The 25,905-nt window shown below is 33.8% G+C and overlaps 2 protein-coding genes across 4 annotated transcripts in view; both read right to left on the reverse strand.

Annotated features, from left to right (window-relative positions):
• LOC124541423 (protein neuralized) overlaps nt 1–25,905 on the reverse strand; it is a 57,424-nt gene that overhangs the window by 3,487 nt on the left and 28,032 nt on the right. For 2 of the 3 annotated variants that reach the window (XM_047119291.1, XM_047119290.1), the window contains exons 2-4: nt 17,727–17,899; nt 15,995–17,107; nt 12,569–15,883 (exon numbers count right to left, since the gene is read on the reverse strand). In XM_047119291.1, coding sequence (XP_046975247.1) covers nt 15,431–15,883; nt 15,995–17,107; nt 17,727–17,899 — 1,739 coding nt within the window. In that variant the 3' untranslated portion in view covers nt 12,569–15,430. Of the gene's footprint in view, nt 1–12,568; nt 15,884–15,994; nt 17,108–17,726; nt 17,900–25,905 lie in introns of those variants that run through there. The other variant, XR_006967247.1, reaches the window with a different exon arrangement.
• Nucleotides 5,557–11,865, reverse strand: LOC124541424. The gene is made up of 6 exons (XM_047119292.1): nt 11,508–11,865; nt 10,654–11,145; nt 9,534–9,642; nt 8,824–8,954; nt 7,842–8,028; nt 5,557–6,261 (listed from the first exon to the last, which is right to left on the reverse strand). The coding sequence occupies exons 2-6, from the start codon at nt 11,143–11,145 to the stop codon at nt 6,083–6,085; spliced, it is 1,098 nt and encodes a 365-aa protein (XP_046975248.1). The 5' UTR covers nt 11,508–11,865; the 3' UTR covers nt 5,557–6,082.

Here is a 25,905-nt window from a genome sequence, read left to right on the forward strand (position 1 = left end):
AGTTAGAACGCGTGCATCTTAACCGATGATTGCGGGTTCAAACCCAGGCAAGCACCGCTGATTCATGTGCTTAATGCCTTTATAATTCATCTCGTGCTCAGCGGTGAAGGAAAACATCGTGAGGAAACCTGCATGTGACAAATTTCATAGAAATTCTGCCACATGTGTATTCCACTAACCCGCATTGGAACAGCGTGGTGGAATATATTCCAAACCTTCTCCTCATAGGGAGAGGAGGCCTTTAGCCCAGCAGTGGGATTCTACAGGTTGTTGTTGTTGTTGTTGTTGTTATCGATCTTGTATCGATATAGCGCGATTTTTTTTCGTTTAATATTATCAATCCAAGGTGTTCCATTTTTGAAAATATCGAAAGATTATCATTTGAAAAGATGAAATGTATTACTTATTAAAATAAATTGTATTGGATTTGTTTATTATTATAAAAAATAGTCTAGCCTCAATATAAAATTAAAAAGTTTATCATTATGGCGATACTAAATGTGTACCGTAGAAAAATATACTGATTGCAACCAGAGATATGTTTAAAAAATACGTTTTAAAAAAATACTAAATACATTCTTAAAGCAAGGAAGATTATTGATTATGTTATAGTACGACACAACTTAGATGTAGCATCGGCAAATCCAATAAAACCGATTACTGCCGATTCACACAACCAATAGAAACAGCTCCCTATCGCGCCATTCGACACTAATAGTCGCTATAGATTCCCGCGTCAGTTCAACCCGAGACAGCGAGTGCATGTAAATCGACGTGTCGAAATGACGAATATATTTAGTCATGTGATATTACAAGTTATTACGTTTGTGTAGAGATCATATTCGCATAAGAATTAAATTCGATAGCGTACTTAATTCGGCTGTGATCGGTTGTACGAATTTTGCCGAAGCTACATCTAAATTGAGTCGTACTATACTTAACTACAGCTGTAAGGCTCTTTACACAAGGCAACATATAAATTAAAATAATGTCGTTTTTTATGGGCACGTTTTTAATCGCAACGATTTTACACGATTTTACTTCTATACACTAGGCATGAGCTATACTTGAATTTTATGACATCGGTTGTGTAACAAATATTTGAATTAAACATCGGTGTTGATATCAAAATTCGCCATCTCTCTTTAACTTAACATTGTACGATATGTGAGAAAGAGACGACAGGGATGTGATATCGAAATCATCGAACATTGGCTATCTCTTTCTCACAGGTTAAAGAGACAGGGTAAAGTTAAAGAGAGACAGGGCGATATAATATAGTTACTGTACTTTGAATGCTTTTACGAGCATATTAGCCACCTGATGGTAAGTGGTCACCATCAACCATAGACAATGACGCTGTAAGAAATATTAACTATTGGCGGTAGAATGACTGATGAGTGGGTGGTACCTACCCAGACGGTCATTCTATCACGGTCACCCTACGTATCAACACAATAGTTGCGGTGAACAGTTACTCGTCATCATCAAATCGTTGGTATCTGACGTCCAATTCTAGATTAATTTCAATGTGTCGGACACATGGATATCATAGACATTATGGTCATTTATGGCGCCTTGTCGTCGAGATAGCCCAGTGGTTAGAACGCGTGCATCTTAACCGATGATTGCGGGTACAAACCCAGGCAAGCACCGCTGATTCATGTACCTAATTTGTCTTTATAATTCATCTCGTGCTCAGCGGTGAAGGAAAACATCGTGAGGAAACCTACATGTGTCAAATTTCATAGACATTCTGCCACATGTGTATCCCACCAATCCGCATTGGAACAGCGTGGTGGAATATGTTTTAAACCTTCTTCTCAAAGGGAGAGGAGGCCTTTAGCCCAGCTGCGGGAATTTACTGTTGTTGTTATGGCGCCTTGTGTAAACAGCCTAACGTAGTCTGAAACCGATATGGTTTTAAATACTATTCATCAAACATTACACCGACAAACTGTTTGAATGGTGAATGAATGTACAGGCACATGAGAAATACGATAATGTTTTTAAAATTCAACCGTTGAGATAATCTGTTCCTGACGTGACCGTGATCGAATGTAATCTGTGACTTTAAAATGGCGGAAATTTACTATAAAAAAAAATATTTACATAGATATTTTTTAGTTTTTTTTTTCTGTAGACGGACCGTTAGTCCACCGATGACCATAGACAATGTCACTGAGATGTAAGAAATATTAACCAACCCTTACATAATTCGTGAGCGTTTGTATTACCCTTCAAATCGGTTATTGCTGTTTGTTTGAATAAGGATTGAGTGGTAGGTTGTGAGTTTCAAAGATCTAACATCAATAACTATTCGCCATTTTTATTTTTTTATAATCTGTTACACACGATAGGAACGCATTATCTTAGCGGCAGAACTTCGCTATATATAAAGCTCTTACACACTTTCTGCATTGAATTGAAAAAATATTGTGACAGTATGAAAATTACCTTATAAAAAAAAACTTACGTTGAAATACAATTACCCGCTTGTTAGATTATTGATTTCTTTATGGAAAATAATATACTTATTTATATAATACTGAATTGTTTTGGTTATAGTACTGTTATGATAATATATTATAGTACGACACAACTTTGATGTAGCATTGACAAATTCAATACAACCGATTACTGCTGAATCACACAACCAACAGAAACAGCTCCCTATCGCGCCATTCGACGCTATTCGTCGCTATAGATTCTCGCGTCAGTTCGACCAGAGACAGCGAGAGCGTGTAAATCGACGTGTCAAATTGACGAATATATTAGGTCATATGATATTACAAGTTATTACGTTTGCGTAAAGATCATATTCACATAACAAATAAATATTGATAATTTGGGATAGCGTACTCGATTCGGATGTGAGCGGTTTTACGAATTTTGCCGATGGTACATCTAAGTTGTGTCGTACTATAACAGTTTAGTTCGACAATTTAAGCAAACATATTAAAAAAAAAACACAAAATCAACTTCCCGCGCTTTTTCACGACATAAACTGTCCTGTCAAAGTTGTCAATTTGAATTTTTATTTTTTTATTCGAAATTTAAACGACAAAAGCTTGTACCTCTGCATCCTCATGATGACGTCATCGATGGGAAAACTACCGAAAATTCTTATCAAACTAAACTGCGTTAATACTAAATCGTTAAGTTCATTAAATGCATCAATATTCATATAAAAAATACTGGTATTTTATTTGTACATTTGTTCGTGGAAAATAGACGTATGGCGCAGTCTGCGTTACATTATACCACCCTTGCAAATAATATTATCATAGGACCTTTTCAAAACGAGAAGAATTTATATGCAATACTGTTTAATATATTGATGGAAGTCGGATTTTAAGGTCAAATTTCTGATATACACAGTGGCGGATTTACCAATAGGCTAAGTAGGCTGAAGGCATAAACTTAGACCAAATTTGTTATTATCTTACAGAAATAAAAAAAAATCTTATAATTATATGTATACACATTACCTCCGTAATCCGTATACTCGTCACTACATAGCGGGTTGGAAAAATAATCTAGTAACTGACAGAAATATCACCTAGTTTATAAAAATACTAATAACGGGAAAAAACCGATGTAATGAGGACGATAGAACACAAATCATAAATTTTGCAATTTCAGAATAAATATAATTAATACGATTGTGAACTAAACTAACGTATTGCATATCAAGTAAGCAGGGGCGACAAAAATAGCCTACTAGCTCATTAGCGGCAGATTTGTAAATCCGCCACTGGATATTACATGTTTCCAACGTTTTGTAATTCTACCAATAATTAATTTAAAATATATAACATTGATTAATAAGACATATCACACATACAAGATTATATGTATGATAAAAAGCGAATTGTTTTTATTAATAGTCAGCATCTTGTTGTATCATATATATGCTGGTTATACAATTAATATAATCTTGTAAAATTACATAAATAGGCTATTTGACAATGCGAAAATTTTGAATTATGATAATCAGTATATATTATAGTTAAACATGGTTATTTACTAACGAAGAAAATAAGAATTAATTTATTCAATAATCCGTGACACAGAACGCTCTTGATTGGTCGGGTTTATGATGACGTCACTTGCTTGTTAACCTCGCTTGCCTACAGTATGTGAATTATATGTACCACAGATTACAGTACAGGCAAATGACGTCACCGATACCATTGCAGCGCCATATTGTCCAAGTATCGTTTTCGCGCGCTATTTAAATATCGATTGTTTTTTATGTGATATTTTTCGGCAATTATGTACTAGAAGTAATCTCAATAATTTGAAATGGATTTTAAAAACCAGTCAAATAGCCTATTATTGATTTAAAAAAATCGTTATATATTTTTAATTTTTCATTGAAAATCTCATTTCCATCCTATAATACACACAAAGGGTATAATTTCATTTATGAATTGAGACCGCAGACCAGGCATAACATCTAAGAATATATATACACTAGGGTATTAACTTAAAATCAATCTTAAATTATAAGTTCTTAAAGACTATATTGGCGTAACAGTGTACAATATATTAATGACACGGATATAGTGAAATATATCTTCGTTTAAATTGAATAAAATAGTAACTACTGAGTTTCTTGCCGGTTCTTCTCGGTAGAATCTACTTTCCGAACCGGTGTTAGCTTCACTTAATTGTTAAATGACGATTCAAAACTGCTCGTAAAAGCCTATTTAAATAAAGTATATTTTGATTTGATTTATGTTAGATAGTTAATCTTTATTTATGATTTAGAATTATAATAACATTCAATATTAGGGTTACAATGTAATTCAGACTTTGCTTGGTCAGTGTTTGATCGGCACATATAATCATGTAATGAATCTGTACCTGTTTTTTTTTTTTAATTTATTCAAGCATATAAAACCTTTTTTTAATTACCAAAGAACAATTTCATTAAGAGTTATATTAGAATACATATATATAGTTGGTAAGTCTGTTAGTGACCAAGTAACAGTAAACAGTAACCGTAATAAATATATGGAAAAAACCCTTACATTCCTTTGCAGGTCTCTAACCTGAGATATTACTTATCCTACTTATATTATAAATGCGAAAGTTAGTGAGGATGTATGTATGTTTGTTACTCATTCACGAATAACACATAAGTTACAATTAATAATGATTTTATGTAATTTGGTCATAGTATAACAAGTAGCCATGAATAGCCAGGGCCAGTTGCTAGTCTAACATAATTCTATCCAATAAGGAAGTAGCACACAGGGTCGTATTTAGGGGAGGGCAACCGGGGCAACTGCCCTGGGGCCTCCACATTAGTGGGGGCCACAGTTGTCAGCAAGTTAACAAATACCGAGATATAGTCAAATTATAATATTGTTATTGTTTAAAATTTTTAAATTTAACAATACAAGTAAATCAATCATAGCTTACTGATTGAAATAAAAAAGTAATTAATTCATGATAATATAATTATTAGGTTGTTCACGCTTCTGTTTGTCTAGGGCCCCCACTGCTTTGTGGCCCGGGGGCCTCCAGACCTATAAGTAGCACAGTTTGTGAAATCAATCAATATGTTAGTTTAAACTTGAATACTATAACATATAAGGTTATATATACTTCACTGATCCGTGTCAATAATAATATATAAAATGGAATGTCGAAATATCTTGTCTTAACCGTTGAAGGCACATTTTAGCTGATTTCTTTAAAAAATCGTTCGTACAAAAATATACACACATATATTGTGACAATATTAACCGTTTAGTCCATTTTCTTTCATATTGCAACACTGGGACGTCTGATCGGACTACTTAAACTAAGTCTATAACTAATCATAAGTACTAGAAAGGCTAGTGTTGCCACATGTATAAATTACGTCAAAAAATACTAATACTACTCAGGCGTTTTAATTAAACCTACTGGCCTTATTAGACATGTAATCTCTTGACGGAAAGAAATAATTAAAATTGTGATACAATGTACAACTGATGCACCTTAAAATTATAAAAAAAAGCTACCATTTTGTACCGATTTCCTACCATTGCCAGTTGGAAGCTACCATTTGGGGTACCACCGGGTTTTAGCTGTTCGGCGCGATATCTCCCCACGTGTAGAACCAGTTGTAATTAAACATGGCGGCGTAGGGATGTTTCCTCTTCTTGTGGAGACGCAGGGATTCCTCTGATGCGTACCAGTACTGAGGGAATTTATCGAAGGGGTATTTCACTGATTCCTTGACGTAGGGCTCCGATTTATCAGCTGGAAGGAATAGAACAACTATGTATGAGAAAGCATAAGTATGGAACAAAGGCGCTGTCTGTGTATGCTTGGATCTTTAAAACTAGATGTGCAGGGATTACGATGCGATTTTTTTTAATGATAGTGTTTCAAGGAAGGTTTATATGTATAATCGATGCACAATATAGATTTCTACTTTTTGATATTTATTTTTTAATTTTTTGAAGTTGAATATATGGCTCATTTTGAAAAAATCTAATAAACGTGATACCTCAAAAATGGTTCACTTTTGCATTATCCCTAACGGGAATAAATCGAATTACCTATTACCCTATATATATATGTATATATATTTATATCAGTGTTGGGCATTAATCAAGCAATTGTCAATTATTTTATTAATTGACTAAAAAAGTAATTGCAATTAAATTAATTACAAATAAATTAATCGCAATTACACTTTTAATTGCACCTTGCAATTAAATTAATTTGATTAACGTATGTCAATTGCAACTTACAATTAAAATAATTGCAATTAACTTTTTTAATTGTTTTATAAAACAATTAAAACTAACAATTAACTTTATATATCAAAATGAAATTAGTAAAGATTTAGGAAAATTAAGCTATAAGTATTAGACTTCAGACGAATAAAAATGTGGTCAAAGGCTCTTAAGTATAGCTTATTTTTTCTAAATCTCTCTTTCCACAGAAAAAAAAGTGTTTATTTTTATATTATATAATATAAAGTTGCATTGATCAATATTTCCGCAGCGTAGATGTAAAACAAAAACATTTCAAGTCGTCGTCTTCGTTCAAGTCTTTTATTTGTTGCTAACATATTTATTTAACTACATGAAAAGATGGGGGCACTATTCTACTACCCGGAACCACACGGGTATATTGTATATTTATATATAACAGCTTTATATTATAGCAGTATTTTTAATTGTTATTTTTTAATTAAAATTAACAAAACAATTAAAAATTAATTAATTGTTAATTGTTACTAATACAGTTAACAATTAATTAATTGTTAGTTGTGATTTTCCACAATTACAATTGATTAATTGTTAACTGTATTAGTAACAATTAACAATTAATTAATTGTTAATCTTTAATTGTTCTTGCAATTAAAATTTGCCCAACACTGATATATATATATATATATATATATATTATTAGAAGAAAATTAAAATCACAAATAGCAACACTGTGACCAGATATATAAGGACGACTGGTTGACGACAATCGTACATTCGCTTAGCTGTCAGAATATTTAGCGATTTGCCTGTCATAGAATGAAAATTGTCTGTTGGCCGCCATTGAAATATTTAAAAAATATCATTTCGTAAATCTATTTCTAATATTACATATATTGGATATGGGTAATATAATTCCTGACATTTTATAACCTACAATATTATATTGTATGTTATATAAATTATTATTTATTGCATGTTTAATATTTTGCACACCGATAAATCGGTAGAATATGAGAATTTATATTAATGAACACCTGTATTGTGTACCATATTCTTGCAAATAAATAAATGAATTATGAATTATGGTAATATTATGAATTATAAAAGTATACTAACATGGTGGCAGACAGTAGGGACAGAATATCCTATGCCGTTTGCCCTCGTGGGTCTCCAAGTGTTTCTTGTGCTGTTTCCTCCGGAGGGACACGTGAGGGCAGCACGGGCAGGGTATTGCGAGGTCCTTGGGCACGCAGCCGTGACGCTCCGCTGAGTGACTCACGAGGGTCGACACCACTCTGTAACCCTGGAAATTACATACAAATTATAGTATATATTGGTAAACTTTTTTTACCATACGGACAGACATAGTGTGCGAGTGAGACAGCAAATATTTTTCACCTAAAAATGATATTCATTTTGCGCAAATTATGAATTATTTGACTCCATCATCGTATTATCATCATCGCCAACGCTGCTAATTCTAGTTTTACAATTGTGACTGCCTCGTTGGTCTAATTTATATAAGACTTACATAATTTTTCTGTCAAAAAAATTCTCAATAGCTGATGTCTAATTAATAAAAATTGTGTTAATTGCCGTACATAAAACAGTTGGATTAGAAGTGAAGGTATAAAGATAGTACAATTGTGCAATTTTATACATCCTGATATTCCTGAAAATCCTGAAATTAGTTGGCTGGTATCCCTTGAGCGGTGAGCGTATACATTAACTGGCAACACATCATCGGTTAATTAATCTCGTAATTAAACCGGTAAGGTTAAAATAAGCAAACAATATTACAGTAACAGCCTTTGAATTCCCCACAACTGGGCTAAGGCCTCCTCTACGTATTGGTGGATTCATATGTGGCAAAATACAAAATTTAATGGTAGTGGTTTGGTGTTTTAAAATTCAGTGGTACTTGGGTTTGAACCCGCAATCATCGGTTAACATGTACGCGGTCTAACCACTGGGCCATCTCGGCTCTATACAACATTATTATTTCACAATAATTTAGTCATCTAATAGTTGATTAGTCATCTTTCAAAAATATGTATGTGTAAATCATTTTATTTACATTATATATTTAAAGACATACCTTAAAACAGTGTTCACAGCGGTATGGAAAGTTTTTCCACTTTGGATTCTTTTTCCTGCTGAAGACCATTCGATATGGTTCCGTTGGAAACCAGTCTTCAGGATCGAGGAGAGTTTCTATTAATTCTGTGCCTGAAATCACGAAATACTTTGTTTTAGATACTATTTACTATTTATTTTCACTATTATCACCTCTTCACATATTGAACCACTGAACTAATTTTGATTAAGTTTGATGTGGAGATAGTTTAAATCTCGAGAAAGGTTAAATCAATTTTTTTTTAATTCACCTCTCGAGATGGTGAAATTGGTGTGACGGTTTGGTCTATGGTCTATTATAAAATTATCATGGGTAAAGCTGCAGCTTCAGCTAGTATTTATATGAATATATTATGTAAATACTGAGATATCTCTAACATTACTCTGTATTAAAGACATAATTTTAAAACGGAATTATAAATAGATCATTCAAAATGTTTTTATTTCATTTAGAATTTCAACTAATAATCTTCCATAGTGCAATGCATGCTAGGAAGAAGTACCTTACATATGTGTACCTCTTGGTGTTAGGTACTCAGAAATACACAGACAGAGCATTCCCAAATGAACGATCAAATTTAAATACGTCATAAGATGTGTACGCTGAGTGTACAATAAGATATGAATCAAAGTGATGAATCAACGGATGAATCACTTAATTAAAATCCTTACCGGGTGGTAATACTATTTCGGGCGCAGGTTCCGGTGGGGTCGGTGGGGCGGTCACTGTCAATGTTGTGTTTGTTGCTGCCAGCAAACTCGTTAGGATTGTGTTTTGTGCCTGTAATTATATATGGTTTTAATATCAACAGATGCTATTGGTAAACTACTTTATCATGATTCAACCAATATGCACTCTTTTCAAGCTACTACAGGAGCTGAGATGGCCCAGTGGTTAGAACGCGTGCATTTTAACCGATGATTGCGGGTACAAACCCAGGCAAGCACCGCTGATTCATGTACCTAATTTGTCTTTAAAATTCATCTTGTGCTCAGCGGTGAAAGAAAACATCGTGAGAAAACCTGCCTGTGTCTAATTTCATCTAAATTCTGCCACATCTGCATTCCACCAACCCGCAACAACAACCAGGAACAGCGTGATGGAATATGTTCCAAACCCTCTCCTTAATGGAAGAGGAGGCCTTATCTCAGCAGTGGGAAATGTACAGACTGTTACTTTACTTTACTTTCAAGCTACTATTAATAACATACACAACACAGCACTAGCTGACTGATAACAACCGCCCTAGCTAACTCAAGCTAAGGGCAGACTTATAGCCCTAAGGCTCAAGACAACAGAAGCAATAGTGAAACCCTAGAGAACATTCTTGATATAAGACATTTATTTAAAGCTGTCATCATTGTAGTAACATATAGTATAGTATTTATATTAGGATATAAAAGCAGACTTATGTGTATCTGTGATGAAAAAGCACATCGATCAGTGGATCCTGGAACAAGTTATCTATCAAAGTGAAAACAAATACCATGTGTTCTGTGTAAATTGGTCATGCTTGATAATAAGCAACTCCCTTGCCAAGTATATATCTAATTTCAACGTCAACAGTTAAGATAAATGAAATATAATATATGCTATTCATTACTATAAGTAGAGATGTTATAAATTTATAAATATATGATAAATTAATCAAGAATTGTTTATAGTATAAAATTTAACAGAGCTTAAGCAATAATATGTCAAACTAAGGTTTATTAAGCATTATTTCTACATATCTATATGTATCTGAACATGGTACAGTATCAGCTGTGTTTCGAAAGTATTTAAGCTTACCTGTAATAAAGCTCCGTTAGAAAAACTCTGCGATAAATCCTTTGGTTTCCTCTTATAGCCCTTTGGAGGACCTCGCTTTTTAGCTATTTCACCATTCTTTTTATATCTAACGATTTCCCCATCGCAAACTCCTTTAGTTACTGGGGTGATCGTCAATTTAGCAGGTAGAGAGTAACGATTTTGTAAATTCTTTACAATGTTATTACTGTGCAAGTTACTCGTTGCAAAGGCTAAAGGGTTTGCTAAATTTAGAGGGTTGTTGACGAATTTTGGTAGTGTGCTGGTGGGTGTGGTGGGATATATAGATAGTGATTTTGGTGCATTGAACGCTGGTATCTGGTAAACTTGGAGATTGAGGTCGGGACTCGTGAATTTGAGTCGTTTTGGGTCTGGTTCATCATCACTTGACTCTGATTGTGTGTTCAAAGGATCTTTATCTGAATTTCTGAACGGTTCTGAGTGGGGTGACTCCTTTTCTTGGACGCAAAACATCTGTAAATTATAAAAATACGATCTTACATCGAAAATCGTAATAACATAGATTTTTAAAGTAGAGCAAATGTTAGCATAAGCATTTATTTAATCTTCGTCATCTAAATAATTAACTTATTTACGTATAAGCAAATTAGTTAGTAATAATACCTTTAAGATTTTAACTAGTAAGTTATTGATCATGAAATAGTTATTGCAAAAAAAAAAGAACGTAAAATCGTTTAAATTTCACGGTTTCATGGAAATAGATATAAGTGATTGGAAAACAATACATACTTAACAATGAACTGGTTAAAATAACATTGAGGGCATTCACACATAGCACAGTTATAAATTTAATATAGAATCGTTTGTATACTTACTGTTCAAAATATAACTCCAAATTAATTGTTAAGCACACCAATGTTAACTTTATAAAACGAATCAAAATGGCGTTGAATTCATAAAAGAAACCACACAATTAATCGTATCTCACGAAATAACAGCACATGCCACTATTAAGTAAGTTCGGTACATTGAACTAATTTAATTTTTCGTTTCGTATTGTTTTGAATGAACAAACCGATGTTTTGCTTATATTTAACTTTGATGCACTAATTTACACACAAAAACGTTAATTTAATACATAATTACGGTTAATTTGATTGTATATGTTGTAAAATAGACGCGAAACATAAAAATAAAAGGTTATACATTATTTCAATAATAACAAGGCAAAAGTACATCCATCCTGACGCTCTACAAAATAAATCACGCTGCGATCGGATACGCGCACTAAATTTTTCAACATTATGTTAATGCACTTTAAACTGTATTGATATGAAGTTAAGGTGCATAAGAGGTTAACTTCGTTGAATAATTCTGCGCCACTAGCGCCATATGTTAGAAAGTGAAAGATATATATCATAATCTAAGCGGGAAATTTGAATACTTTTATCGTTACGACGTTAAAATCTCAATTTTTTTAACACGACGTATCATCAATCAAATTTAATTATTTAACTAATTTAGAGTTGAGAGAAAACTCGATTTATTCAATTATTATTATTATTTATTGAAATGAGGAACATTTTTACAGGATTATTATCTTTTGATTTTTTTTTGCATGTGTTTAGATGTTTTTTTTACCAGGCAACATTGAAACTAAATGAAGAGTATAATCAGTAGCTATTAATTTACTAATGTTTTATCAAAACTCTTGAGTTAAATTGCAAATATATTTAAATTTACTCTTTTTTTAATCAACAAGTTTCTACAGAAATTTTTAAAGATCAAAAGTGAATAAAAGATATTTTTGCTATACGAGCTCGTATTTTATAGATGATTTTTTATTTTATTTTCAAGCTTTTAATAATGTTTTTCATATAATTTGCAAATGGCAAATCAGCATGTTTCAAAGGATGGGATGAAGAGAAACACTAAAAAATTTCAATAACCATTTTAATTGAAAACTTATCTAAATTCCAACATCTTAATCAAATGAAAGGTTTTTTCTCAATTCAAAATATAATAAATTAACGACTAGATGACAACGCTATACACAAGACGAAAGGAAACAAAAAAAAATGTCGAAAAATTACGATTATCACATAAATGACATATTGGTACACGTTTATAACTAATTCTGTGAAACTAACTGCCATCTCGCTCACACGCTTATAATCTCACACATATGAGAGAGACAAATCTGTATTACAAATTCAACTTTCAGTACAAAATCATTTTTACAAACATGTACCGATATTGATCATTTGATTATAATTATTTACAAATTAATTATATTTCACTTAAACATAGACGCGTTTTTAATTATTATTATTCAATAAAAAAATCAATAAACTGGTCACACTGTTTTGGTATAAAAGTGCTTAAAACTGTCCTTAATATATTAAATAAATACGTTACATTTAATAATATAACCATACTGTTCTATATTCGAAAGAAACATTTTCAAATTTAGAACTGTATAGATACAATTTACGATGCTTAAACAAATTGTTACAGACATAACTGGCTGCATATGTTTGGTACGATAAAATTGGTAATTATTATAAAAAAAGAAAAAAAAAAGATCTAAATAGGAATGATTTCAAAAAAAGAAAATGCCATTTAATTGGTAGAGATATGTTAAGGACACAATTACATAGACATAACGCCACAAACATAAAAAGAGATCTCTTGTCCTCTCTTTCCCGCCAAAATGACGTCATCGCTACGTAGGGTATGATATGCATATTAAAATTGAGAAGGTTGAGCAAGTAAGGAATGGTAGTATTTAATAAAAAAATTCGAATTTTAAAATTTTAAAGCTAAAGAACGTATTCGCATTGAACGATTTTCGTTTTGATGCTCGATATTTAGCACTGGCAACACAGCGCCATAGCGCTTTATCTACGGGCCGATATCCGCTAAACATCAGATCGTTTTATACACTATTACACATGACATTATAGACATTGGAAATGCGTGTCATTACAAAACAAGACCATCGACAAAGTTGATCTGAGTAACAACCTCTTAAATTAGAGAACTCTCTAGAAATTTTCATGCGTCTGTACTGACACTTCTGTACATTTCCTATATCTACGATATCTTGATGATTTTATAAAAGAACATTTCGAATACATGACAAAAGTATAATTATATTCATATGCACGATTATTGATCAGACTAACATAGAATGTTATAATAATGGAGTATAGAGGTCTGGAATTCCTGTATAACAAAGATGGCGTTGGCCTAAACTAAAAGTTTAGTTCCAAATTTGAAAAAGCGTTACAATCAATCGATAATTCTATATTTTATTGGTCAACTAGAGCTTGTGTAGCTCAAGTCTTATTTTGGATTGGTTACTTTTATAACTATGCACCATAAAAGAGAGATATATCTTCCTCACTTCTACACTCCATCGTTGGTTATAATTGTATGATCATGCGATTATTATAAATAATAAAATAGAACGCTACGATTCCATATTTAAATTTAAAAAATCGCATAACCTCTTAGAGAAAATCGTTCAAATAGGAACTCCCCAGATCTGGTAACATTATCGAGTAGAAAAATTATAATTACGATATGATATAAATTATTAAATGCTTTTTAAATCTATCACCGACTATTAATAATCTGTGGACGTACGATTACAGCCTACCGTCATAGATGGATAGACAAGACAGCGCATAGACAAAATAAATCTTATACCACTAATTAAATACGAATCAAAAATGCATCAAACATTTTTTAGATTAACATATATATATTCATTTTAGTTTATATAAAACATTTTAAAAGCATGGCGCTCGATTATAAAAAAAAAACGATAACAAAGACAGCGAAAAAAAAAGGTATACAAGAAAAGACTTCTACTGTGTTTATGTGCCCCTGGTACATAATCTTCATTAGTTATCTCTTTTACTCTTGTTACATTTAGACAGAGATGAAATATAAGTACTGTCTTATCTATACATCTAAGCGTGCCCTACAAACTCTAACTTAGGAACCCTATTTATTAATACCTAGCAAAACTACCGTCGTACACAAATAATTTAGCCTCGCGTATTTTAACTCAATCTATTATATTATCTGCGTAAATTATAGATAATATATACTTTCAATTATTACTTATGTCAAGATGACAAATGACGTATTCAAGCGCCATACGTGACGTTTCGTTACAAAAATGTTTTTTTTTTTTTTAATTATTGTTTCAAAAATACATGAATATAATTTTATAAATATTGACGTATTGCTAAAACAATTAAAATCTCTCGAATTAAAAGTTACGGTTAAAATGTCATGGTTACAAGAAAAAATATTACATTTGTTTAAAATAACCTATTTTATGTTTAAAAATCGTTTATGTAAACTAAATTATTTAAACGAATATATTATTTTTAACACATATCCCTTTATGATTACAGTACATATCATGATAACAGCCGAATTACTCTCAAAAACCTTTCTATATGTCAAATTATAATTAATTAATGTCAGTGTTTTTGTACACATAAATACGTTACATTATTATATACATACTTTTTGGAGTAGCTACCTTAGCGAATATATTAAAATTGTCAAATTATATCGTGTCGAGTATCCGAACGTATTTTTGGCATATTATTTTCACCTTATATTACTTACGACACTCATCCAAATCTAACCGTTCAATCATTCATACCAATAACCATTCAATCAGGACGCTAGACGCGTGTCAACGTCAGTTTGACAGCGAAAAACGCGCGAAAATCATACCGACATCTTTTAGACATATCGAATTACAAACACATCAAGATTTGTATGTGCGGATAACGTCCTTAATTTGTGCTCGGCACAGAGGGCACTGGCCGCCTCCCTTCCCCCTCCATTGCTGAACTGCACAGCGGTAACACATACACATATGACCACACATATATAGCACGCTGTCTATTGGATTTTCGTAGCAGATTGTGCATTCTGTGCCTGTGAGGTTTCCTTCCCCGATCACAGAGTATATTGGCTGATGGTGTGAGGTAGACGGTATCGGTCGGCTAGTGGATGGTCCATTGGGAATCCTGTCGAGTCTTAACGGTTCAGACAGTCCGTTGGGCATTTGAAGTTGTTCGTTGGAGTTGTTTTGGCTGGTAGAAGGGCATTGTCCTTCAGTCCGGGGACGGTACGCTTGAGGCACTGAGCACGATGGGGCTTGGGTTGAGATTGACTGGAGACCAGCCAAGCAGAGTTGAGAGGTCGTTTGGATTGGCTGGAAAGAAGAAAATAACTTATTAAAACCATATCACAAGTTTCAATTAGATACTATTCAAATTGCTCAGTTTTAAAGGCATTTTTGTTATTGGTATGAACCCCAACTCACCTCAATATAATGCGCACTGGCCAACGTCAATCCCTGCTGGTGGTTCGCTGCGTTCTGAGCCCCATTTTGCGGTGGAAGACTGACGACCAGTACTGTCCCGCCCGCTCCAGCGTTTATCGGCGCTGCAGAACTGGCCAGTACTCTCAACTGTTGCGGCGGAGTCTGCGCTTGCATCGCTTGAGAGCTCAACATCCTCACTTTCTGCGTCGCTCCATAAATATCGACGAACGCCCAGAGTCTCAGCGTGTGGTCGACGTGCATTACTGTTACAGGGTTGGAACCGTTTCTGCTGACACGGACTTCTCCATCTAAGGTCAAGGTGACGGCTAATTCGTCACCTCTCCGGAGACCGTTGGCTGCGTCACGTCGAACGACCCAGTATTCCGGACGATCTAATAGCTGTTCCGCATCATCTGGTAAATCGCTAGGTCTGAGGGTTGCGGGGTCGCAGGACGTCAAGCCGATCGCTAAGCTACCAGCGTATGCTGTTTCCGTTGCCAAGATTTGGACAACAATGGTTTGCCCTGGACGCATCGGTCGCGCTGTGAACACGTATCCCTGACAGAACTCCGCTTCAATCCTAGCAGCTATACCTCTATCGTTGATGAACTGGACATTCCTGCCCTTCGTCCTGTGAAGGCTGAGTGGAACGAGAGGGTTTTGGTATCTGGGAGCTGGTAGGGGTTCTTCGACTGTCATGGAGCGCATACCACTGATTATTCTATCTTCCTCCGAAATGGGGCTCTGTGTGCATCTTCTTATCTGATTCGGGGCTCGTGGATCAGCTAGTTGGACGGCTGTGCAATTACCGTACACATCCACCAAAGCCCAGAGGGGGCTGCGCGTGTCGACGCCCGAGAAGAACATGCCCTTGTCCTCCCCATTGATACCGAAGTGGACATCGCCAGCGGAATTGACGTAGTAGTACAGGATATTGTCCTTCTCGCAGAACCGTTCGCCGAGAGCCTTCGCCCAGTTGCCGGGCTTGTTTGTCAGGTCCGGACACGCGTATTTCGGGAGTGCGTGCGCCAGGGTCGTGGGATCGTGGGTGGTGAAACCGAAACGTAGGACACCGCTCCAGCTGTTTGACATTTCGAGGAAGCGGAGGCACACCTGGAAAGAAATACAGCTGGTTAGTTTTTGATACACGAGGATACGAGGGTACGAAAAGAGTCTGTATACAACATTTGTAATTTACAAACATAAAAAGATAAATAATTGTTTTTTTCTGGATAGGACAAATACAAATTTCGACTATACATATAAATCTTCCACTTGAATCTATTTATTGATGAAAGCCGCATTAAAATCCGTTACGTAGTTTTAAAGATCTAAGTGTACAGACGGGAAGGGACTTTATTAAATACTATTGAGACATTATATAATTACTTTATATTAGTATTTAAATGTTGGATATATTTAGAAATATTAATGGTTCCTACTAGTGTATCCGATTTTCACCCTAGATAGAGTATTTAATTGAATTGTTGGTAAGAAATAATCTCTTGTAATATTATAAATGTGAAAGTAACTCTGTCTGTCTGTAGCTCTTTCACGACCAAACTAATAAACCGAATTTTATGAAATTTCGTATGACACAAACTTGAACTCCAACAAAGGACATACAATACTTTTTTGCCAAGTATTGTATAGATCAGTATGTCTCCGGCTGTATATTTTATGCTTCAGAACAGAATAAACAAAAAAAAAAACTTGTCTATGATCGACTTACTTTTTCATTAACCCTAACGGGTCTAGCACTGAACACGACGCCCTTGCAGAAGGACTCAACGCGCCTCGCTGTGGCACCATCGCGGGACACGCGCACGTTCTCGCCGTGCACCGCGTGGAAGCTGAGCGGTGGTAGGTTGTTCGGGGTACCACCGGTGCAGGAGGTGCGGGGCGCTGGAACAAGAGAAATACATCACTTAGTTACAATCTTATTAAAAAACAAAGAAAAACACCCTTTTTATTTTAAGATAAGTACTTGATTTTAAGATAAGTAATAAAAAAACATTGGTTACAGGAAACACTGAAGTAGATATTAAAAGCTACAAGATTACAATAATAAATCGTTATAATGAGTCTTGTGCTAGTTTGCTATGTAGCTTAAGCCTAATTAAAATAAAAAAGTTTTTATATGAGCCTACTTTAATAAAGAATATTCTGATTTCGATATATAAAAATTATACTTTTATTGATACTTTGTCAGAACTACGATTCAAAGACAGTTGCTTTGGCGGCTGCTCTAATCTCGAAATCTCATACACAATCGGCAACACGCCGCCATTAACACGATTCCATTCCCCAATAAATTAGACGCAGAATTAAAAAAAAAAATTCACGTAACTCAAAGTTATATCAACTCAAAAACATTATATACCTTAAGTGTATAGAAATAAGGTTTGACAATTCGATTCGATTTCGTGATATGATACAAACGATATTAGTCCTTAAGTCAAGTAGTTAAGGGCTACAGGTGTCCCCCTATTGCATTCACGTCCACCTGCGCAGCAGATGTGTGACAGCTTGCCCCAGCATTTGCTCTTTCAATAGATTCATATTAAGAACATCTATGTACGCATTATTTAAACATCTTGCGGGAAAGTATCGTAATTTCGAAATTGGAATACAACATGCGACGACAGATGCGAAATTAATTTGTACGAATTTCAAATTTCGAAACTCATTCGAATTAAACGTTCTATTTACAAATAAACATTATAATATAGGCGACGCCATCTTTGTTTCAGCATTAGACTCTGTGTAAATGAGTTCACTACATTGTTAAAAACAAAATCGCTTTCTCTGTCCCTTTTTCCATATGTATACTTAAATCTATAAAACTACGCAACGGATTTTGATGCGATTTTTTTTAATAGATAGAGTAATACGAGAGGAAGGTCTTTGTATATAATACATGGGCAATATAGTAGTAAAACACTGATAATTTTATAAGTTTGTAATGTGATGTCGTAAATAAACAAATTATGTAGTATATTTATATAAGCCGGGGCGGGTCGCTGGTTAGATATTAAATGACATTTAAAAAGTGCTTGACAACCAACTAGAACCTCCTTGAAGTTATTCAGATTATATTCGACATAAAAAGTTTATTTTTACACGTAATCGGGCCCCCTCGTCTATGTACAAGTTAAATACCAGCCAAGCGGAACCGCACGTGTCTATCGTGCTTAATGGCGTTAAGTACGGAAGTGTAACGCGAGCGCATTCATACATAGATCACAACGATAGCCGCCATTTTGTTCTTTTCATATTTCGCGCGCAAAATGACATTTCAATAGACATCGATTCCCTAACGATTTCTACCATTTTGGTAGCAATTACATTTTTACATTTAGAAATTTACTTTTTATACAATTTTTAAATGACCTTATAAAATATATTCAATAACAGTTTAAGATTTACTTTGAAAATTTTAATATTTACGAAATGACTTGTTAAAATTTAACTTGTTAAAGTTTATTTATAATCTTGGAGCTAGAGACTCTCTTCGGGATGTTTTTAACAGAGTAGGAATACTTACTGTTGCGTCGCAATATATTTACAACAATATCATGTATATTCACAGTAACATTGATCACTTTGATAAAATCAGTGATAATCATTGTATATGCACTAGAAGTAAGGATAAACTTATAACGCCAAGTTTCCGACTCCGCAAAGTCAATGGATCCTTCTTGGGGCAAGGTATCCGTTTCTATAATAAAATTCCGCAGAAATTTTTAACTCTGCCGTTTAGTAAATTCAAATCGTTTGTTAAAAATACATTGGTAGAAAAAGCATACTATTCGATACAAGATTTTGTAGATGATAAAAAAGCGTGGAGTTAATACCTGTTGACTTCCAAGCAGGATACATTAATTGAAATAATTGTATTTAATTAACATGACGTTGTATTTTTTAAATGTTAAAAAAGAGTAACTACTGAGTTTCTTGCCGGTTCTTCTCGGTAGAATCTACTTTCCGAACCGGTGGTAGCTTCACTTAATTGTAAAATGACGATTCAAAAGTGCTTATAAAAGCCTACTTGAATAAAGTTAAAAAAAAAAAAAAAAAAAAAAATTGAGATATGACATTTATTATATATCCTGTATTACAATCAACGCATTTAACAATCTCATATAAAATATACTTTTATTATAAATGTAAAGTATTTCTGTCTGTTTGTCGTTCTTTCACTACCAAACCCGAACCTGGCCGATATTAATATTAATTTAAATAATTGCATTTAACTAACATGACTTAAAAAATACATTTTTAAATGTTAAAAAAAAGTAACTACTGAGTGTCTTGCCGGTTCTTCTCGATAGAATCTACTTTCCGAACCGGTGGTAGCTTCACTTAATTGTAAAATGACGATTCAAAAGTGCTTGTAAAAGCCTACTTGAATAAAGTTTATTTTGATATGACGAAATTCGCTATGAAGCAAACTTGAACTTCAATGAAAGACATAGGCTACCTTCCCACACATGACAACCAAACCCATAAAACCAACGAAGCCGCGAGCGACAACATAAAACACATTTTAAAACATAATAAAGTACAGATAACAAAAAAAATTATCATCTTAAAAACATCTTAATAATCAAACTCATTTCCAAACCCAAAGAGCCATTACCACACATGGGTACTTTAAAGTGCCAGGTGGTTACGTTGAGGGTGGTTTCGAATTCGAGGGGGATCATATCCGGCGGAAGCAGCGATTGTAAGTTCCTTCCGAAATCGTTCCGTTGTACGGAGGAAATCAGATATCGAATAATTCGTGTAAGATAATACACATCGTTCGATACATTGTAACAATAGACACAACACACACACATAAAAACTACACATGTATGTCCATTTCCGTGCCTTTATTCCTGTGCGAAACAGTCGATGGCATATGTTCCAAACCTTCTCCTCCAAGAGAGCCTTAGCCCAGCAGTCGGAAGTTTACAGGCTATTGTTGTTGTTGAAACAGTCGATGCCTAACTTGTAATCTATTTTAAACACAAGAAGACAAATCTATATTAATAACTGTCTGTCTGAAGATGAAGCGAATTTCATGAAATTTGGTATAATTGATAAGGATCAACAAACCATAACCATGGACCATCACAATACCAAAAATAAAACATTCAATTTCGAATAGAAATTTCGAGATTAGCAAACCTATTAACCCAGAAATAAATACACGAAGGGCTCACGAGAGTTACAAGTAATGCCTCTCCGGAGTCCTAAGGGGAATCACCCTCACCATGTGTTGTGCTGAACGATATAAGCGACATCTTCGATTTGGTTACAATCTATTTGGGTCACAGATATGGAGCACGTACCCTTGAAAACAAATCCTTAAAACATTGAAAACTTGATTGGATCAAAAATGTTGCCATCTCTTTCTTCTGGTCCACTCAGAGAATTGAAAATATTGGTAAGCATAAAATATCATGAGACAGCTATATGTTTGTCTAAATTAAATTTTGGCTACACATAATACCCTAAACAATAATTTTATTTACATCAGTACACAATATACACATATCTAAGTTATATTCGTTTTAAATAATCGACGTTAAAAGAAAAAATTACCCGAAACATACAAATGTACGTTAACCTTTATATAGCAATGTTGCCAGTTAAAAAAAACAACAACTACCAAATAGTAAATAACATCTGTCAAAGCGAAACTTGGATGCGCGCGCAACGAAAATGCCACGCTTTGCGTCACAGGCTCTTCCTGATGCCACGCCACCTAATCTTAGACGCTAATGACGTCAATCTTGATCTAGATCTAGTAATAGACAAGTGTCGCAAGCCATCCAGCTATAACAGAGGCTCGTATTGATTGACAAATGTATATTAACTTAACGTTCGCAGACTGTGTGTCTCATATTTGAAAAAAGAACTACATTTGTAGTTAAACGGGGAAGCACCGTTGATAGACAATTAGAACACGAATTCTAAATTTAAATTTTCAAATTATGATTATTACTTCGAATTGACGGTTATCATTTGTGTTGTCATGTCTTAGAACACAAAAGTTTATTGCCTCTGCTTTTTACGTAGTTTTTTATTCATTACAAGATCTCGTGGAAACTGATTCCGATTTACGTGCGTACCTAATATTAAAGGCCGAACGGTGCTAAGTTACTATGAGTTAAACTCAACTCATTGAATGTAAATGTACAGTCACAGTAAGAAAACCTTCGTCAGTTTTTAAATTCATTCCTTTATCGAGTCGTAAACTCTTAGTACCTTTTGTATCTAAACATTGAATCATTGCGACGCAATATGTCATTCTCGATCGGTAAAGCAGATTATCGCTCACACTGAGCACACGAAGATAGATCTTAAGGTGACGAACCTTTTCCTCCGACTTTACTTTAAATAAGTCTACTACTACAACTACAACAGCCTGTAAATTCCCACCGCTGGGCTAAAGGCCTCCTCTCCCTTTGAGGAGAAGGTTTGGAAGATATTCCACCACGCTGTTCCAATGCGGGTTGGTGGAATACACATGTGGCAGAATTTCCATGAAATTTGTCACATGCAGGTTTCCTCACGATGTTTTCCTTCACCGCCGATGAATTATAAAGACAAATTAAACACATGAATCAGCGGTGCTTGCCTGGGTTTGAACCCGCAATCATCGGTTAAGATGCACGCGTTCTAACCACTGGGCCATCTCGACTCACAAGTGTTAAATAAGTCAATCGACTTCAAATGGCTTCCCTTAGCTCTTAAGAACATCGATTATTGCTATCAAAAGTAGATTACACTGTATATGTTAGGAAACGTTATAGATAATTCTAGAATGTTAATCTAATGTTATTTGAAACGCATGACAAACTCTTCCTCCTCACTGGCCACCCTCACACCGCAGGATGCGCCTGCGACGATGCGTGTCTCCTTGCTTTACATAATATCATTTTTTTTTAAAACAAGTTTTATCACGATATCCAATTCATATTACATACAAATCACGTCTTAAGAATATTAACATTATAAATGCGAAAGTAACTCTATCTGTCTATCACTCTTTCACGACCAACTGACAACCAAGCTGCACTGAATTTGATGAAACTTGAATTGCAAGAAAGGACATAGGCTACTTTTTGTCCATTGCAGGAATACCCGTGTGGTAGATAGCTATGAAATCATACATATGCAGATTTCCTCAAAATTCCTTTCAGCGCCGAGCACGAGATGAATTATAAACACAAATTAAGCAAATGAACAATCAGTGTTTCTTGCCTGGGTTTGAACCCGCAATCATCAACCATTGGGCCATCTCGGCTCATGTCTTTAAATGACACTAAAACTAACCCCACGAAATACCCAGAGACACCCCCGCATCTCACAGCTGCGGTTATGTCGTCGAAGTCTCATGGGGGTTGAACTAATAAAGTGTGCATTGTTAACACTCTCGAGGGTGGGGAAAATAAAAAAAGCAAGGGATCCACATAATCGTATTAATACTGTTTCAATTTTCTTCATCTGAAGAGCTTCGATAGTAAAGTGCTTTGAGCCAGCCAAACTCAATTAATAACCAACCAATAATAGTTTACAAACACTATGTTATAACATACACAAGAATCATATGTCACAGAATTACAATTATGACATTAATTTGAACCCAATATGGGTTCAATTAAATGCTTTGAAAATAAAATTTAAATCGCTTGTGTGGAATTGGTTTAAATTTTAGCTTAAGAAGTAAGGCGTGGTTCACACATACTAATAGGTAAATAATAATTAGGAATATTAACTTTCACGAAAAAATTACTGAACGGATTTTAATTAAACTTTACTATAATCTATAAAAGGTCCAAATATATAACGCTGCAAGATATCTATCAGTATTAATAACATTTTTGTTTACAATAATCTATATATGGATAACGAATTAATAACAAACAAATCCTTTTGTCCGTCCGTTTACATCGCTACGTAAACAAAAATCTTTTAAGATAATTTTAACACTTCATCTTCATAACTTAGAGATTCTTAAACACTGACCAATCACGGATTAATTAATTCCACTCAAATCTGCGTTGTCATTGGTTAATGACATTCGATGACGTAAAACGAACAATGATGGTATAGTATTCATCCAAAAAAAAATCTTACGTTTGGAAACAACTAATAAAGAAACATATATACATATAAACTATTACTATAATGGAAAGATATTCGATAAACTGTTACAGTAAAGTTTTCTTTGTCTATGACTTGAACTCTGTGTCTATGGAATCCTAAACCATGGACAATATTAAGACTAATGATATTAATCAATCAATTCGGTACATAGACAATAATTATTACTGTTTATATATTAGGGATATGTATTTATATAATGGGTAATATGTTGATATATTACTACATCTATAGCTTATCTCAACTAAGTTATCCTCGAAACTAACCGGACCGTGAAATAGCTCACGTTTAAGAGCGCCATCTGCCTAATGAAATCTGGGCCCCTGGGGCGCTGGGGCTTTATAAATCAGCGATTATTATGAATCCAATGTAAGAAATAGACAATATTCTCTATGTATAGATTTCAAAATGAGAATTTTCATTTTCGTTAATAAAAATAAAATTTTGGTGAGTGAGTCAGTTTAACTACAGGCACAAGGGCCATAACATCTTAGTTCCCAAGTTTGGTGGCACATTGACGATGTAAGGAATAGTTAATATTTCTTACAGCTTCATTGTCTATGGGTGATGATGACCACTTACCATCAGGTGGCCCATATGCTCGTCCGCCAACCTATACCATAAAAAAAACAACTTTCTAGAATATTCCGAGATCTGACAAGATTAAGGTACTCTTTATGACGAATTAAAAAAAACATTATTTAAAATAAGAATAGTTATGTATAACGGCCGTATTTAAAAACAGCGGGAAATAATATCCGTTCTTATATCGTTTTTAATATAAAACAGAATATAGATTAAAGCACAGATAACAAGTTGCAAAATCTATTTGACTTTTTTTTAGCGAGGCTAAGGTACAACATTACACTGACAAAGAGGCGTTAAATTTTTATTCATAATAAATTGAACAACACTAAATTAATTAATCATTTTTTATTGTAACTTAAGTAAATTAATTATTGTAAGACAAATTTCAAAAATAGAATTAAATTCAGTCCAATTTTAAGCGCATCTAATGATATAATAGATTTAAAAAAAAAAAAAAAAAACGCAGAATTATTTTTAATCTGGCGTAAAACTCTACGGCTCACATCGGTCACGGTTTCTGGACGGGTCTATGACCTTCCAGTGTTGCCTGATCAGTGGAATGGAAACTACCATAGGACTTTTTGTTTGAACACACTTCAAAAGGAATCACTTAATAATTTTTTTTTATTTTTTATGACAAGTAAAAACAAAGCGCAATTTTTTTTTTATTAGCACGATTCAACAAGTCCAAGGACTTCTCGCAGACGGCTATTGTCTCAAATAAAAACGATCTTCGTCTTAAAAGCTAAATTTGTGACTGACAAAGAAAAACGAACCCTTAGAGGGCTCGTACAAAGGGAGCTATTTTAAACGCATGAGTCACAGACGCTCAGAATTTTCTAGAACAATAAAGAAAATTGAAAAACACAACACGCTCAAATCTTTGGTAGGAACCTACAAATTAAAAATACCTATTTCTTTCTTAAATAATATGTTACAATATGAGATTACATTAGTTATTATTTAACAAAGGAATACTTATATTGTTTATATTGTATATAATACATATAAAAACTCTTTTGTTTAAACTATTTAATTTGTAATCAAAGAATTATCTAAATCCTTGAAATATACATAATTATCTTATTAGGAAATTATAATCATTATCATTGTTATAAAATATATAACTCAAACAAAACTATACCAGTTAATTAAGTCGGAAA

Source organism: Vanessa cardui, chromosome 28, assembly GCF_905220365.1.
Source record: "Vanessa cardui chromosome 28, ilVanCard2.1, whole genome shotgun sequence".
NCBI classification, from domain to species: Eukaryota; Metazoa; Arthropoda; class Insecta; order Lepidoptera; family Nymphalidae; genus Vanessa; species Vanessa cardui.

Bases quoted from the DNA above. Each gene is read 5' to 3' on its own strand.
- LOC124541424 (XM_047119292.1), bottom strand. From the start codon at position 11,145: ATGTTTTGCGTCCAAGAAAAGGAGTCACCCCACTCAGAACCGTTCAGA. The intron at 9,643-10,653 runs GTAAGCTTAAAT...ATATAATTACAG, and splicing joins CTAACGGAGCTTTATTACAG to GCACAAAACACAATCCTAAC. The intron at 8,029-8,823 runs GTATGTCTTTAA...TGTAATTTCCAG, and splicing joins GCTGTGAACACTGTTTTAAG to GGTTACAGAGTGGTGTCGAC.